The sequence below is a fragment of the Rhinatrema bivittatum genome, chromosome 5 (genome assembly GCF_901001135.1).
Source record: "Rhinatrema bivittatum chromosome 5, aRhiBiv1.1, whole genome shotgun sequence".
Taxonomy (NCBI): Eukaryota; Metazoa; Chordata; class Amphibia; order Gymnophiona; family Rhinatrematidae; genus Rhinatrema; species Rhinatrema bivittatum.
The window spans coordinates 241,248,907-241,263,085 of record NC_042619.1 but is presented as its reverse complement, the minus strand read 5'-3'; the positions used below and the strand labels follow the sequence as shown (position 1 = coordinate 241,263,085).

Here is a 14,179-nt window from a genome sequence, read left to right as displayed (position 1 = left end):
ATAAGGGGGAAAGAAACAGGACACAACTTAAAATTGACCTCTGACCACACTAATTCGTGTTCAGGGTCTGAATTCAGTAAGACATCTCGGGGGGGGGGGGGGGGGGGGGGGGGAATCATTTTTTGTTTTTTTCTCTCTCCAGACTGTAGGTTTACACCATCTACCATCTCCTGGAGACACAGAAATACAGAAGGACTGCAGGTGGCACTCTGGGGTATGTACAGTGTCAGCGAAACTTTCTCTGTCTCCATTTGCAAGGAGGCAAAACCTAGGAGACTGGACTCATCTGGGAAAGTACAGGGAAAGTGTTATTGTCTTCTGTGTCTTACCAGGCTAATGTCTGCCGTGTCTGGCCATCTGCAGTTTACAGCAGGCCATGAGGAATGGAAGCAGGGCTGGAAAAATATTTCAGAAACCTAGGTGCCATCTAACATTTTTAGGACCCAGGGGAAAAATTTTTTTAATTTACATTTTTCCCCCTGAGCATGCTTTTATTTTTTTCAGATTTTTTCAATTTCTTTTCATTATTCTTTTTGGTGGTTGAGAAGGGTTATTACTTTTTTGTTTTATTCTTCTCTGCCACCATCCATCCCCTTCCCTTCCCCTCAACCTCTTCTTCTACATGTAACCCTGCTGACAGGGGAGGCCACGGTTCCTCCTCTCTGTAGCTCAGCCCAGGGTCTTTTCCTGAACTGGCACTAGTGGTTCTTATTGGCCCTGGGGAGCACCAGGCAACAAAATTTAGGCACCTAGGCAACCTGGTGCCCAGGATGTTTCCAGCCCTAAAAATTAAAGCATCCAGGAAAGATTTGATTGGCATATAAGACCTGCCATGCTGAGCGAGATCAAATGGCCATTCTTTCAAGCAAGTTCAGTGCTTCTGAAAGGTGCTGGATACTGAATTCTGACATCTATGCAAAGAACAGGTTTGCTTTAGCAGTGAAAGCTTCCTCCACACACTGACTCATCACAGAACAGGTACAGTACAAGTGGAGGCAGCATGGGCAACAGCAGTGCAAGCTTCCCATACATCTTTATCTTTTATCACATGCACTGCCCCACTACAGTACAGGTATAGATAGCAGGAAGAGCAGTAATGAAAGCTTCCCATACACACATACTGCCCCACCACAGCATCAACAGTAGCAGTGCAAGTTTTCATCACACATACATACGTCTGCACCACAAAACAAGTACAGATGAGGACACAGCAGAGCAAGATTCTCTCATACACAACCCCCTCACGGAACATGTACAGCATGAGGAGCAGCAGTGCAAGCTTTACAGGCTGGAAAAATCCCAGGAGCCAGGTCACCTGGGCATCTAAAATTTGGCACCTACCTCTAAAATTCAGAAAACAAAAAAATGAAGGAAAAAATATAATAAATTAAAAAAAAAAACCGCCAAACAAAATAAGCAATAAGGCAGCAACAACAAAAAAAGTGAAGAAAAAAGTAAGCGGTATAGTAAAAAAAAAACCCAAACCATTTAAATAAATAAAATATTGAAAAACATTTTCCCCTCAGGCTCACAAATTTTTGTCTGGTGTCTAAGTTTTCTAAAGATATTTCCTTTCCTGCATCCCCACTACAGAACAAGTACAGTATGGGAGGCACCAATGCTAGCTTCCCTCAAATACAAGCATTGCCTTACCATAGAAGAGATACCATACGAGCAGCAGCAATGGAAGCTCCCTTTTTATACACATCACAGCCCACCACAGATGAGCTTTGGAATTTATTTATTTAGTATATGTAGCTCCAGCCCTTTCACTGTAGCTCAAGGCGAGTTACTTTCAGGTACTGTAGGTATTTCTCTGTCCCTGGAAGGCTTACAATCTAACTGGGAAATGCATCAAGTCGTGGTGGTGCTCTAATGCGCATTGAACAGTATATCATGCGACAGAGCACTATCGCGGCAATACACACAATATTTTGCATTTCCCGCCTTGGCACCTTTCCCTATTACAATGACCTTCTTTGCATGCAATTTGCATGCATGAATAATGTAAATGCATGCAAAGGCAGTCATTAATAGGCAATCCTATGCAAATATTTTATTGCAGCCAACCGAGAAGGTGGTCAGCCGTGATAAAACACCACCGTCTATTTGAAATGCAGTAAATGTGAGGTAGAAGGCCTGGGACCCTAACTCGGGTCCCCAGGCTCCCACCTCATTTTTAAAGAGCTGGCCGAAAAAAGAAAGTCCTGTAGCTAAATGGGGAAGTTGAGTGGAGGAGGAGGGTGGGGGGGTCAGTGCTGACCCCTGGCTTAACTTGGGCTGGCTACTTGGGGCGGCCTAGACTCCCCAGAAGTAAAAAAAATTAGAACAATGAGCCCATGCGGTGGTGATGGTACCCCTCCCCCCCCCCCCAAAATGTAAAGAGCTGCACTGGGGATTCAGTGCCCCGTCACATACCCCAAAGGACTAGATCCGCATTGGGAGTTCAGTGTGTCCCCCCATCCCCTCCCCTTCCTCCCCCCTCAAAGGTAAGTACAAAAAATTGGCTGGTCTGGAGGCCTCCCGCCCTCCCCCGAGCCTTTCAAAGTAGTCTGGGTCCATTGGTGGGGCTGCTCGCTGTGTTCTTTTGTCTTGGGGTGTTTGGCCTAGAATGCGACACCTCCCCGACAATAGTGGAACATCAAGGCTTAGTGGTTCTAGGTCTAAGTCTGTACCTGAGACAATGGAGGGTGAAGTGACTTGCCCAAGGGCACAAGGAGTTGACAGTGGGACTGGAACTTTGGCTTCCCTGCTACTCTAACCACGAAGCTGCTCCTCCACTCCTAATGGGCAGTGCTATAAGCTTGCTCCACATGAAGTGCCAAGGCAGCAGAACAACCTTCCTAAATGCTCCAGGGTGAAGATAAAAGGAGGGACACAGATAGGAGAGAGGAAATGGCTGTGTCAGTTCTTTAAGTCATCCAGCTCTAGAGGTAAAAGGCTCTGTATGAAACGTTACATTTCTTAAACAGGTGCTTTAAGTATCCATTTTCTACCATTGGCCTTCTGATCAGTTACCTCAATACCTCCAAACTGCAACCAAATCCCAGGAAGAAACACAAAGTCACTGAAAGGAAACAGAGTTTCATAATCTCCATAATTAGTCAGTCACTCTTCAGTATATTTCCTCTCTGCTCCTTGGGACATTCGCCCCTTAGTCCTCTACGAACATGCAGTAGACAAAGTCTCCTGTTGCTTGTACACAGTTCATACAGTGCGCTTATGGCTTGGCCAGAAGCAGCTTCCCCTGACTGGCAGTGCAGTATCTGTGTACCGACTAGGAATTATATCAAAACAGGAGATTTTTGGGTTATCTACACATAAAGCAATTACAATCTGAGGAGAGCGCAAAATTACCTTTCTTGGTTTCCTGGGTTTGAGAGAACTTGGGGCAACTGGTCACGGAGTTTTATTAGTTCCCCGGTGTCTGAAAATGGAAGTAGTTTTGAAAGAACATCCATTTGCAGAGCGAGCCCCGAAGAACCCTCATCTGCCAAAGCCGCGTTTACAAGTTTCTTCCACAGGGCCTCTCGCAGAGTAACGGCCACCAGAGAGGATACTGCAGAGAAACAAAAGTCAATATTCAGCAAGCTGGCGTGTGGCAAGAACTCCTGAGGAAAGTGACATGCGTTACTCTTCCTGGATATTCAGAGGGACTTGCGTGCACAACTTTATCTGGGTATAGTCAGGACAGGTATTTTCCAGTCAGCCCTGTGTGTGTAACTTTAGCTGAATGGTACATACTGGTTAAAGAATAGCACTCACCCCCAGAATGCCTCCATTGCTCTTTTTCCTTTCTATACACAAGATGTATGCAGTTGGCAAGGGTAAAATCTGAAAGTTTGGGTAGGTATTAAAGTAGTTGGTAAACTGGTATAACTGCAGGTATTAAAGAAAGGAATGAAACCAAACAACTTACTAAATTAGAAAATAATATATTGCACAGAATAGCAAGGCAGAATACAGCCAGAGGCCCACCCATGGAAGAGGCTCACTCTTCATCTTGAGTCTCTGTCAGGGTGGGAGTATGGTCAGGAGCCCACCCATGGAGGTGGCTCACTCTTCAGTCTCTGTCAGGGTGGGAGTATGGTCAGGAGCCCACCCATGGAAGGGGCTCACTCTTCAGTCTCTGTCAGGGTGGGAGTATGGTCAGGAGCCTACCCATGGAAGGGGCTCACTCTTCAGTCTCTGTCAGGGTGGGAGTATGGTCAGGAGCCCACCCATGGAAGGGGCTCACTCTTCATCTTGAGTCTCTGTCAGGGTGGGAGTATGGTCAGGAGCCCACCCATGGAGGGGGCTCACTCTTCAGTCTCTGTCAGGGTGGGAGTATGGTCAGGAGCCCACCCATGGAAGGGGCTCACTCTTCAGTCTCTGTCAGGGTGGGAGTATGGTCAGGAGCCCACCCATGGAAGGGGCTCACTCTTCAGTCTCTGTCAGGGTGGGAGTATGGTCAGGAGCCCACCCATGGAGGGGGCTCACTCTTCAGTCTCTGTCAGGGTGGGAGTATGGTCAGGAGCCCACCCATGGAGGGGGCTCACTCTTCATCTTCAGTCTCTGTCAGGGTGGGAGTATGGTCAGGAGCCCACCCATGGAGGGGGCTCACTCTTCAGTCTCTGTCAGGGTGGGGGTACGGTCAGGAGCCCACCCATGGAAGGGGCTCACTCTTCAGTCTCTGTCAGGGTGGGGGTACGGTCAGGAGCCCACCCTTGGAAGGGGCTCACTCTTCATCTTGGGTCACTGTCAGGGTGGGGGTATGGTCAGGAGCCCACCCATGGAAGGGGCTCACTCTTCAGTCTCTGTCAGGGTGGGAGTATGGTCAGGAGCCCACCCATGGAAGGGGCTCACTCTTCAGTCTCTGTCAGGGTGGGAGTATGGTCAGGAGCCCACCCATGGAGGGGGCTCACTCTTCAGTCTCTGTCAGGGTGGGAGTATGGTCAGGAGCCCACCCATGGAGGGGGCTCACTCTTCATCTTCAGTCTCTGTCAGGTGGGAGTATGGTCAGGAGCCCACCCATGGAGGGGGCTCACTCTTCAGTCTCTGTCAGGGTGGGGGTACGGTCAGGAGCCCACCCATGGAAGGGGCTCACTCTTCAGTCTCTGTCAGGGTGGGGGTACGGTCAGGAGCCCACCCTTGGAAGGGGCTCACTCTTCATCTTGGGTCACTGTCAGGGTGGGGGTATGGTCAGGAGCCCACCCATGGAAGGGGCTCACTCTTCAGTCTCTGTCAGGGTGGGAGTATGGTCAGGAGCCCACCCATGGAAGGGGCTCACTCTTCAGTCTCTGTCAGGGTGGGAGTATGGTCAGGAGCCCACCCATGGAGGGGGCTCACTCTTCATCTTCAGTCTCTGTCAGGGTGGGAGTATGGTCAGGAGCCCACCCATGGAGGGGGCTCACTCTTCAGTCTCTGTCAGGGTGGGGGTATGGTCAGGAGCCCACCCATGGAAGGGGCTCACTCTTCATCTTCAGTCTCTGTCAGGGTGGGGGTACGGTCAGGAGCCCACCCATGGAAGGGGCTCACTCTTCAGTCTCTGTCAAGGTGGGGGTACGGTCAGGAGCCCACCCATGGAAGGGGCTCACTCTTCAGTCTCTGTCAGGGTGGGGGTACGGTCAGGAGCCCACCCTTGGAAGGGGCTCACTCTTCATCTTGGGTCACTGTCAGGGTGGGGGTATGGTCAGGAGCCCACCCATGGAAGGGGCTCATTCTTCAGTCTCTGTCAGGGTGGGAGTATGGTCAGGAGCCCACCCATGGAAGGGGCTCACTCTTCAGTCTCTGTCAGGGTGGGAGTATGGTCAGGAGCCCACCCATGGAGGGGGCTCACTCTTCATCTTCAGTCTCTGTCAGGGTGGGGGTATGGTCAGGAGCCCACCCATGGAGGGGGCTCACTCTTCAGTCTCTGTCAGGGTGGGGGTATGGTCAGGAGCCCACCCATGGAAGGGGCTCACTCTTCAGTCTCTGTCAGGGTGGGAGTATGGTCAGGAGCCCACCCATGGAAGGGGCTCACTCTTCAGTCTCTGTCAGGATGGGAGTATGGTCAGGAGCCCACCCATGGAGGGGGCTCACTCTTCAGTCTCTGTCAGGGTGGGGGTATGGTCAGGAGCCCACCCATGGAAGGGGCTCACTCTTCATCTTCAGTCTCTGTCAGGGTGGGGGTATGGTCAGGAGCCCACCCATGGAGGGGGCTCACTCTTCATCTTCAGTCTCTGTCAGGGTGGGGGTATGGTCAGGAGCCCACCCATGGAGGGGGCTCACTCTTCATCTTCAGTCTCTGTCAGGGTGGGGGTATGGTCAGGAGCCCACCCATGGAGGGGGCTCACTCTTCATCTTCAGTCTCTGTCAGGGTGGGGGTATGGTCAGGAGCCCACCCATGGAAGGGGCTCACTCTTCATCTTGGGTCACTGTCAGGGTGGGGGTATGGTCAGGAGCCCACCCATGGAAGGGGCTCACTCTTCATCTTCAGTCACTGTCAGTGTATTAAAAGAAAACCAAGTAGGGAAAGCAAGCAGAGGCATGACTTCAGAAATGCTTTCCAACATAGATTTCTTGAAAGGGTGTGGCTGCGGGGGGGGGGGGGGGGGGATATATGGGTATATGAAGAGGTATAGGTGGGATTTCTGTGAGGTATGTCTGTGTATGGATGGGTGGGGAAGGGTTTGTGTGGATAGGAGTGGTTTTGCTTTTTTAGGGTTATGGCTATGTTTTTAAGTAGCGGATGCAGTTGTGAAGGACTGTGTGTGTGTGTGTGTGGTGGATGTGTGTGTGGTTGTGTGTAAATTAGATGTGTATGGAGGGATTGTGTGTATGGCAAGGTTTTAGAGGTATGGGTTAGAGAGTAAGTGTGTGTGTTTCGGTATCAGGGTATGTGTTGTAGGATGGATGGACATGTTTGGGTAGGTTTGTGTGTGGGGTGTGTGTAATGTGGCAGGGTAGTATGTGTAAGCAGAGTTGTGGGATGTGAGGTGTGTTGGGGTATGGTGTGTGTATACATGTGCGGTCTGTGGTTGGAGCAAGTATGTATGTGTATATGTGAGTACAAAGGTATGTGAGGGGTGGGTTATGAATTGAGAAGCTGCATTTATTTTTCCTGTCTCTGTGGGGGGGGGGGGGGGGTAGGCATGGCTATGCTATGAGCGGGTGCTCAATTGTTTCATTTGTGTGCAAGCCTCTGATCACAGCATGTGTTTGTCATGATATTTATGTAATGTAAATATTGCATATCCTACACTAGACCTCTTGGGAAGAGCCCCCATAATTAAACCATTTCATATACTAACCAGTAACTGGGTTTACTGGAAAACTGGCATGCAGTGGACAAGGCTGATAATTTCATTGGTTGGCTGGCTGCTTCCGCCATCCCTACACTGCCCTGACTTGGTGTCCGTTTACCTTTTGATGGTCGTGTAAAATTCTCTTGGCCCCTGCACTGTAAGTACGTACTGATGAGGGGTAGGTAGGCGTCCGTATGCTTCTTTAAGTGCTTTCTCATCCCATCACTCAAACACCACAGTTCGAACTGCAGCAGCTGAGTTCTACTGTGCTGAATCAGCAAAGCCCCAATGGAAAGACAAGTTTCTGTCATGCGACTAAGGCAGTGACTGAGAACATCCAGCCCTAGCACCTGCACGCCCATGGGTTCCTTCTGCAGCATGCACCAGAGCACCTCTTCCAACTCCTGACTGCTAGAGTAACACAGCAGAGTCCCTAGGCCTCGGACATATTCTGTGCTCAAGCAGAGATCTTCCTCCTGTGCTGGTCTTTTGTGGCTTTCGGTGAGTAACTGTACCAAAGCCTTTCCATAGGGCCTCAGGTGCTTTCCGGGGTGTTCTGTGGCTAGACTTTCTTCGGGAAGCCGTAACAGAGCCTGGGTGACTTCTCTCAGCTGAGCCTCGTCCACGTATGGGTGTAAATACTGCAGAGCCTCCATGGCCTGAGACACCCTGTCAGACCTCTTCTCCCCACCAGGTTTCCCGGGCTGCAGCTCTTTCAAGACACTCTCTGCGACAGCCTCACAATACTTCGCCATCAGATACAGACGATTCATGGGCAGCAGCAATGGTGCAGCAGACTGTAGCAGGCCAAGGACCCCACGGTTTAAGTGCGTCGACAGCATCCTCACGCCGGCAGGATTTAAGGTGTGTGAAGGACAAGACTGACGCTCTACTGCCAGGAACCAGTTCTCCAAAACAGGGTGCTTTAAGATAACCGTGAGCATGTCTTCCAGGACCTGGGGACAAGACACAATAAACACACCATACAGCGTGTGAAGGGTTAAACAAAAAATAATTTAGACCAAAAAAGAGGTGAACACAGCAAAGAAAAAGGGAAAATTGGGTTACATATTCTTTGGTTCCCATCTCTTAGATTTTCGAAAAGGGGTTTTATTGTTTATTGACACAACCATACAATCAATTGAACGAGTTGAAACCGTATACAGGGTTGGTCATTACACGCTAAATTAACTTCACTTACAGAAGGTTACTGTACCGAATCAATTTCTTGAAATCACGTACATGAAACGTGCACAAAATCAGATATAAACTAAAATACATTATTGACGACTCCATGGGTCACCTCTCTCGAGTGTTTTGTGGGTGAGGCCAGAACTATAAACTGGCTCCTATCTCTCGGTCAGTCAAACTGCCACAGCAGAGCATCATAGGTGGAGAAGAAAGGGGGTTTAAAAAACAAGCAAGCAAAAAAAGTGAGATCTTGAGAGCTGTCTGACTGGCTGTCAGCGACAGCTATAATTCAGAGGATAAAACTTTACAGCAAGTAAAAGTAACATTAGGAGAAAGAGCACAGAATCAAAGAATGGCTGATCCTTCTTGTGGCATTTCTTGCATACCCTTCTGGGAAACAGAAGTGTCATCACCACCCACAATGAAGGGATCTCACTGGGCCAGATGTACTAAAGCAGTGATTCTTAATCTTTTTTTCTGTCGGGACACGCCTGATAGATGATACTCACATGGGTGACCGCCTTGGGGATAAATGTAAACATATACTCTGCATCTACAGGAACTCCCTGACCCCCAACAATGGGTGCCGAACAGGAAAGAACTTACTTGCTAATTTTCGTTCCTGAATACCACAGGTTTGCATCCCTACCAGCAGATGGAGGCAAAGAATACACTGCTCCACAGCAGAGTGCCACCTGCAGTCCCTCAGAATTGACCTGTACCCAAGCCAAGATGAATGTATTAAAAAGCCAACCTAATTCCCTCTCAGAAACGAGCCCTATTGGAGAAAGATGTTCGGGTCCGGTGCCTGTCCTCCGGAAGCTTGAAAGCCCTGTTTTCTCCGAGCGACTGCATCAAATCGTCCAGTTGTTTACCAAACAACAACTTCCCCTTAAACGGGAGCGAGCCAAGATGAGCCTTCGATGACCCATCCGCCGCCCAATTGCGGAGCCAAAGGAGCAGGCGCGCTGAAACCGCCGAGACCATGGCCCTAGCCGAAGTCCGCAGGAGGTCATGCATAGCATCCGCGCTGTACGCGATCACCGCCTCCAGGTGGTCCGCCTGCGCAGCCTCTTCTCCCGAGAGACCTGCATTGGCCTGAAGCACCCGAGCCCAGGGCAAAAATGCCCGCAAAGCAAAGTTACTACAGATAGCCGCGCGGACCCCCAGGGCCGAAGCCTCGAACACCTTTTTAAGCTGGACCTCCAGTTTCCGATCCTGAATATCCTTAAGAGCCGTGGCTCCTGTGACTGGTATCGTGGACAGTTTCGTGACTGCTGACACCGCTGCATCCACTCTGGGAAAACGAAGGAGTTCCAGCGCGTCATCCGGCAATGGATACAGCTTATCCAGAGCTTTACTCACCTTCAGGCCCAATTCCGGGGCATCCCATTCCCGGAAGAGGATATCGGACGCCGAGAAGTGGAACGGGAAAGCCACAGCCGGCCCCGTAAGGCCCAACAGCACCGGGTCCATCTTGGCATCTGTTCGAGACCCCACCGGGGGGGAGCATCCACCCCCACTTCCCGAAGGATAGCCGGGATAAGCGGCGCCAGTTCCTCCTTCCGGAACAAGCGCATGACTTTAGGGTCGTCACCTTCCACCGCTGGCATTCCTTTGGTGGTCCCAGGGTGCACCACCTCCTCCTCGGCGGGACCCCCGGTTCCCCCCGGGGCCCCTACGTCCGGTTCTTCCTCCACTGACGAGGCCGAATCGGAGTCGGTGTCCTGGGGAATTCCCCGTAAGGGACGGTGCTCTCTGGGCGGGTCCGCGGGTCTCCGGAGACCCTCCCCCGCTTTCTTCTTCCGGGGTTCTGATCGACCGTCCGAACCCCCTCTAGCCGACCTTCCTCTTTTCCTTTTGGACTTCTTATATTTCAAAATTTTCTGCAGCAAAACTGCAAAATCTGAGGAAAAGGAGGCCTCCGAATCCGAGGAGGCCTCCTCTAGACTCTGTCCCGTCGGCGAATCAGCCCCCCCCCCGGGGGGCCTCCCCCGGGGGCCCACTGCTGTGGGGAAAGCGCGGGAGGCAAGCCGGCATCTCCCGCGGCCTTCCTCGTGGCTTCCCTCACAGTAGCTAAAATGGCCGCCGTTCCCGCGCTAAGCGAGCCGCGGCACGAAGCCCCCCTCGGCGAGCCGAGAAATCTAAGTAAAAAAATCAGCGGCCCTGTCCGGCGAAATGGAGCCCCCCCCCCCCCCCCCCCCCAGCGACAACAACGGAGCGAGAGAACGGCGAGCCAGCGAAAACAACTAACACTGGGGTTTTTTTTTGTTTTTTGTTTTTTTTTTTTTTTTTTTTACTTTACTTGCCGCTGACCCTGGTCCTGATCCTCCTGCTCCAGCGGGGGTGAGTGAACCGGGCTCCCCGGTGTCACCCCCGACACTGCTGCCAGAAACAGGCCGGGTCCTCAACCCTCAGCAGCGGCCTCAACCAGGGGGGGGATGGTCCCCTCAGAACCTTGCAACCCCCCTGGGAGGCTTTCAGGACTCGGGCAACTTTCCTCTTCTGACTTGCTGCTTTCTTTTCCTATTCCTATTCCTTTTTTTTTTTAAACAAACAAGAATCCCTGACTAGCTAACCCCACTAACCAGGGACCACCAGAGACTGTGGGTGGACCTGCCCCATCTGCTGGAGACAGAGAAAGACTGAGGGGCTGTGGGTGGCGCCTTACTATATGTAGGTGTGCCCGACAAGTCTTGCTCTGTCTCCATCTGCTGGTGCGGAGTCACAACCCAGGTGTCTGGACTGATCCTGGTACGTACAGGGAACTAGCTCTTATGTAGGTCCTCTTCTTGTTGGGAGTATGTTCACAGGGTGTGCTGGAAGGCTGTGTGTGTGGGGTGAGTGGTCTTGTTATTGAAGTAAGGCACAGAACATGCTGGAATTCCACGTGTAGGCTAAAAGGTCTTATTCTCAGAGAAGTTACAGGTGTGCTGTAAGGTAGGTGGTCTTGGTGTGGGAGTATGTTGTAAGACATGCTAGACAGCTGACTGTGGGGTAGTAGGTCTCGCTATGGGAGTAGGTCCAAGCCATGCTGGACAGCTGTTTGTGCAGCGAGATGTCTCATTATAGGAGTAAATGATAGAACACACTGAAGGGCAGTGTGTGGCATGGGAGTTAGGCACAAGACATGCTGTTTGGTGGCTACCTGTATGTGTGTGGCCAGTTTCAGTTTTTCCCCATACTAGTACACAAAAGTTGATGCTTGCTGTAGCTCTTTTGATGCTGCAATCTTTCTTCCTATCTTAAGGTTCCTTTTAATTTAATTTTTATTTCCTCTCTTTTGTGGACATATCTGACAGGTAACTTATAAATATGCTCATTAGCACAAACATCTATATATTTCTGTACTTTTTCTAATCAGAACTGATCTTCCAAATTTCCCTTTCCACTGAGCACTTACAAAATAATCTGTTAGGATAACATTTCTGTGAACAGCTAGCCACCTGCAAAAAATATTATGATACAAAGGAATAAATCTCAAATCAAGGAAATCCAGTAGGACCTTTTGCAGTTGACAGTGGTCATCCTTTCATTTCAAATATTTTTAGTTTCAGCTTTGAGGCAAAACTTGCGATTTCTTTCCCCACAAGTTGAAATGGTGACATATCATTAATTTATTTTAAGCAAAGAGCAATTTTCACCTCTTTCTTCTTACAAAACATTAAAAATAAACATTCAAAATTATACAAAGCAACTTCTACCTGCATATACCAGGCCTCTAGTCACTTGTTGCTATGTATGAGCCTCCCTCCCCCAGAGCACCACCTGGGACATATGTAAGACTCCCTGCCACTGAATCCTAATACCAAAAAAACAGAGGATCTGGGCATTAGCTGCTTCATTTAGACTTGGAAAGGAGTTAGGCAGATATTACACACAGAGTTTTCCCATAACACATTATGTTGGGATTTCCCTGTAACCTCCTTAAAAGTTTGTCAGGAGAGAAATACTTTTGGATTCTCTGTAAAGCAGGCACTCTAAGTTATGAAACCTCTGGTACTTGTACCTTGTCTCTGGCAGCTTCTTCTGTGGATGTGGACTCTGGGTCTATGAAGAGAGTAGATTCAGCAGGGTTCCCTGTGGATATCTGAGGACAGCCCAGTTTCACGTCATCGTATCTGCAGAGCAGGCAGCTGAGAAGGCTCAGGAAGAGATCGATGAGAGTAGCCCCTAGGTCCTTCTTCAGCTGCAAGTATACAGGAGTATGTTATTCTGTCTGACAGAACGCTAAGTGAAGTACAATATGAAAGACTCTTGACAGGGGAATAACCTCAGGACTCCCACAGCTGAGGCACTATAGGTGTGGACTCATCAGCCCCAGTTGTGAATGTGGGGAAGAGAGGGGGCTCTATACTACTGCATGTTCATATACCAACCAGCAATCCTACGAGCGCATGTATATAAGTGCACAAAAACACACAGACGCACACACATACATGCAGATTGAGAGGATAGAAGTAGTTCAGAGGAGGACTACTAAAATGGTACTGGGCCTGCAACTTACACTACAAAGGCAGGCTTAAGATACTCAATGTACTTATTGGAGGAGAGAAGAGAAAGGGAGGGATATGACAAACATTAAAATATTTAGCAGGCTTCAGTAAAGTACAGAAAGATAAAAATTATCATACAAAAGGAATTTCATGATATGAAGCTGAGGAGGGAAACTCAGAGGAAACAGAACATATTTTCTTACTGAGAGGATGGTGGAAGTCACAGATAGGATTCAAGCATGCTTGGGACAGATATAGGGGACAGTGATAGGAACCTACTCTTCATTCTCAAGAACAGAGGGAAGAGGGGAGGCGATAAGAATACAAGAGGTAGACAAAGGAAGGATAACCTGCAGACCACATGGTAGCCAGGCTGCAACCAATGGGATACAAATTCCCAGAAACCAACCAAGTCAATGCTGGTAGGATGGCAGTAGCATCCAGCAATGCCACACGACTGGACGACCAGATGCTCAAGCAAAAGCCTCACTAGTTTTACTAGCTGTTTAGATTATTACAAAGCTTAGTGGTAAGACACGGGAGTGGCAGAATTAAGTATGGGAATCATATAACAAAAACTAACTTGGAGAAGAGCAATATCCTACAAGTGGTCAAGCTTCTACAACTGGAATATACCCTTAAGCAGTGTGGACGAAAACAATTGGATAGACTGGATAGGTCAGTCAGTGTTTAGATATCCTTATTTAACAGATTTAATTTTATTAGATTTGTGAATCACCTTTCCAATAAATCACAAGGTAACTTACAAAGCATAAAAAAAGGAAAATTGGTTCTTACTTGCTAATTTTCATTCCTGTAGTACCACAGATCAGTCCAGACTTCTGGATTTTGCCTCCCTGCCAGCAGATGGAGACAGAGAAAGTTTCACTGACACCTTACATAATCCAGAGCCACCCGCAGTCCCTCAATTTTGACCTGTACCCAAGCCAAGATGACAAGAACCGCCATACATTTCTAAGAAAACGTCTAAGCAAATTCCCTCACCTCCAACGAGCTGGAAGAAGGTGAAGTTGCCCAAAAAGACAATGGAAAACTCATTTCCAAAATTTAACATAAGCGATCATCATTACAAAGCTACAACTCCGCACTACATACAAAGCAATAGTACGAGCGGCGGACTCTCCCCCCAGTAAATGGGTGGATCTCTGGACTGATCTGTGGTACTACAGGAACGAAAATTAGCAGGTAAGAACCAATTTTCTTTTC

At 49.2% G+C, this 14,179-nt stretch overlaps 1 protein-coding gene across 2 annotated transcripts in view; it reads right to left on the bottom strand.

Annotated features, from left to right (window-relative positions):
* Nucleotides 1-14,179, bottom strand: part of URB1 (URB1 ribosome biogenesis homolog) — a 235,012-nt gene that overhangs the window by 114,802 nt on the left and 106,031 nt on the right. For both annotated transcript variants that reach the window (XM_029603591.1, XM_029603592.1), the window contains 3 exons: nt 12,466-12,645; nt 7,384-8,221; nt 3,358-3,559 (listed from right to left, as the gene is read on the bottom strand). In XM_029603591.1, the coding sequence (XP_029459451.1) occupies nt 3,358-3,559; nt 7,384-8,221; nt 12,466-12,645 (1,220 nt within the window). The remainder of the gene's footprint in view (nt 1-3,357; nt 3,560-7,383; nt 8,222-12,465; nt 12,646-14,179) is intronic.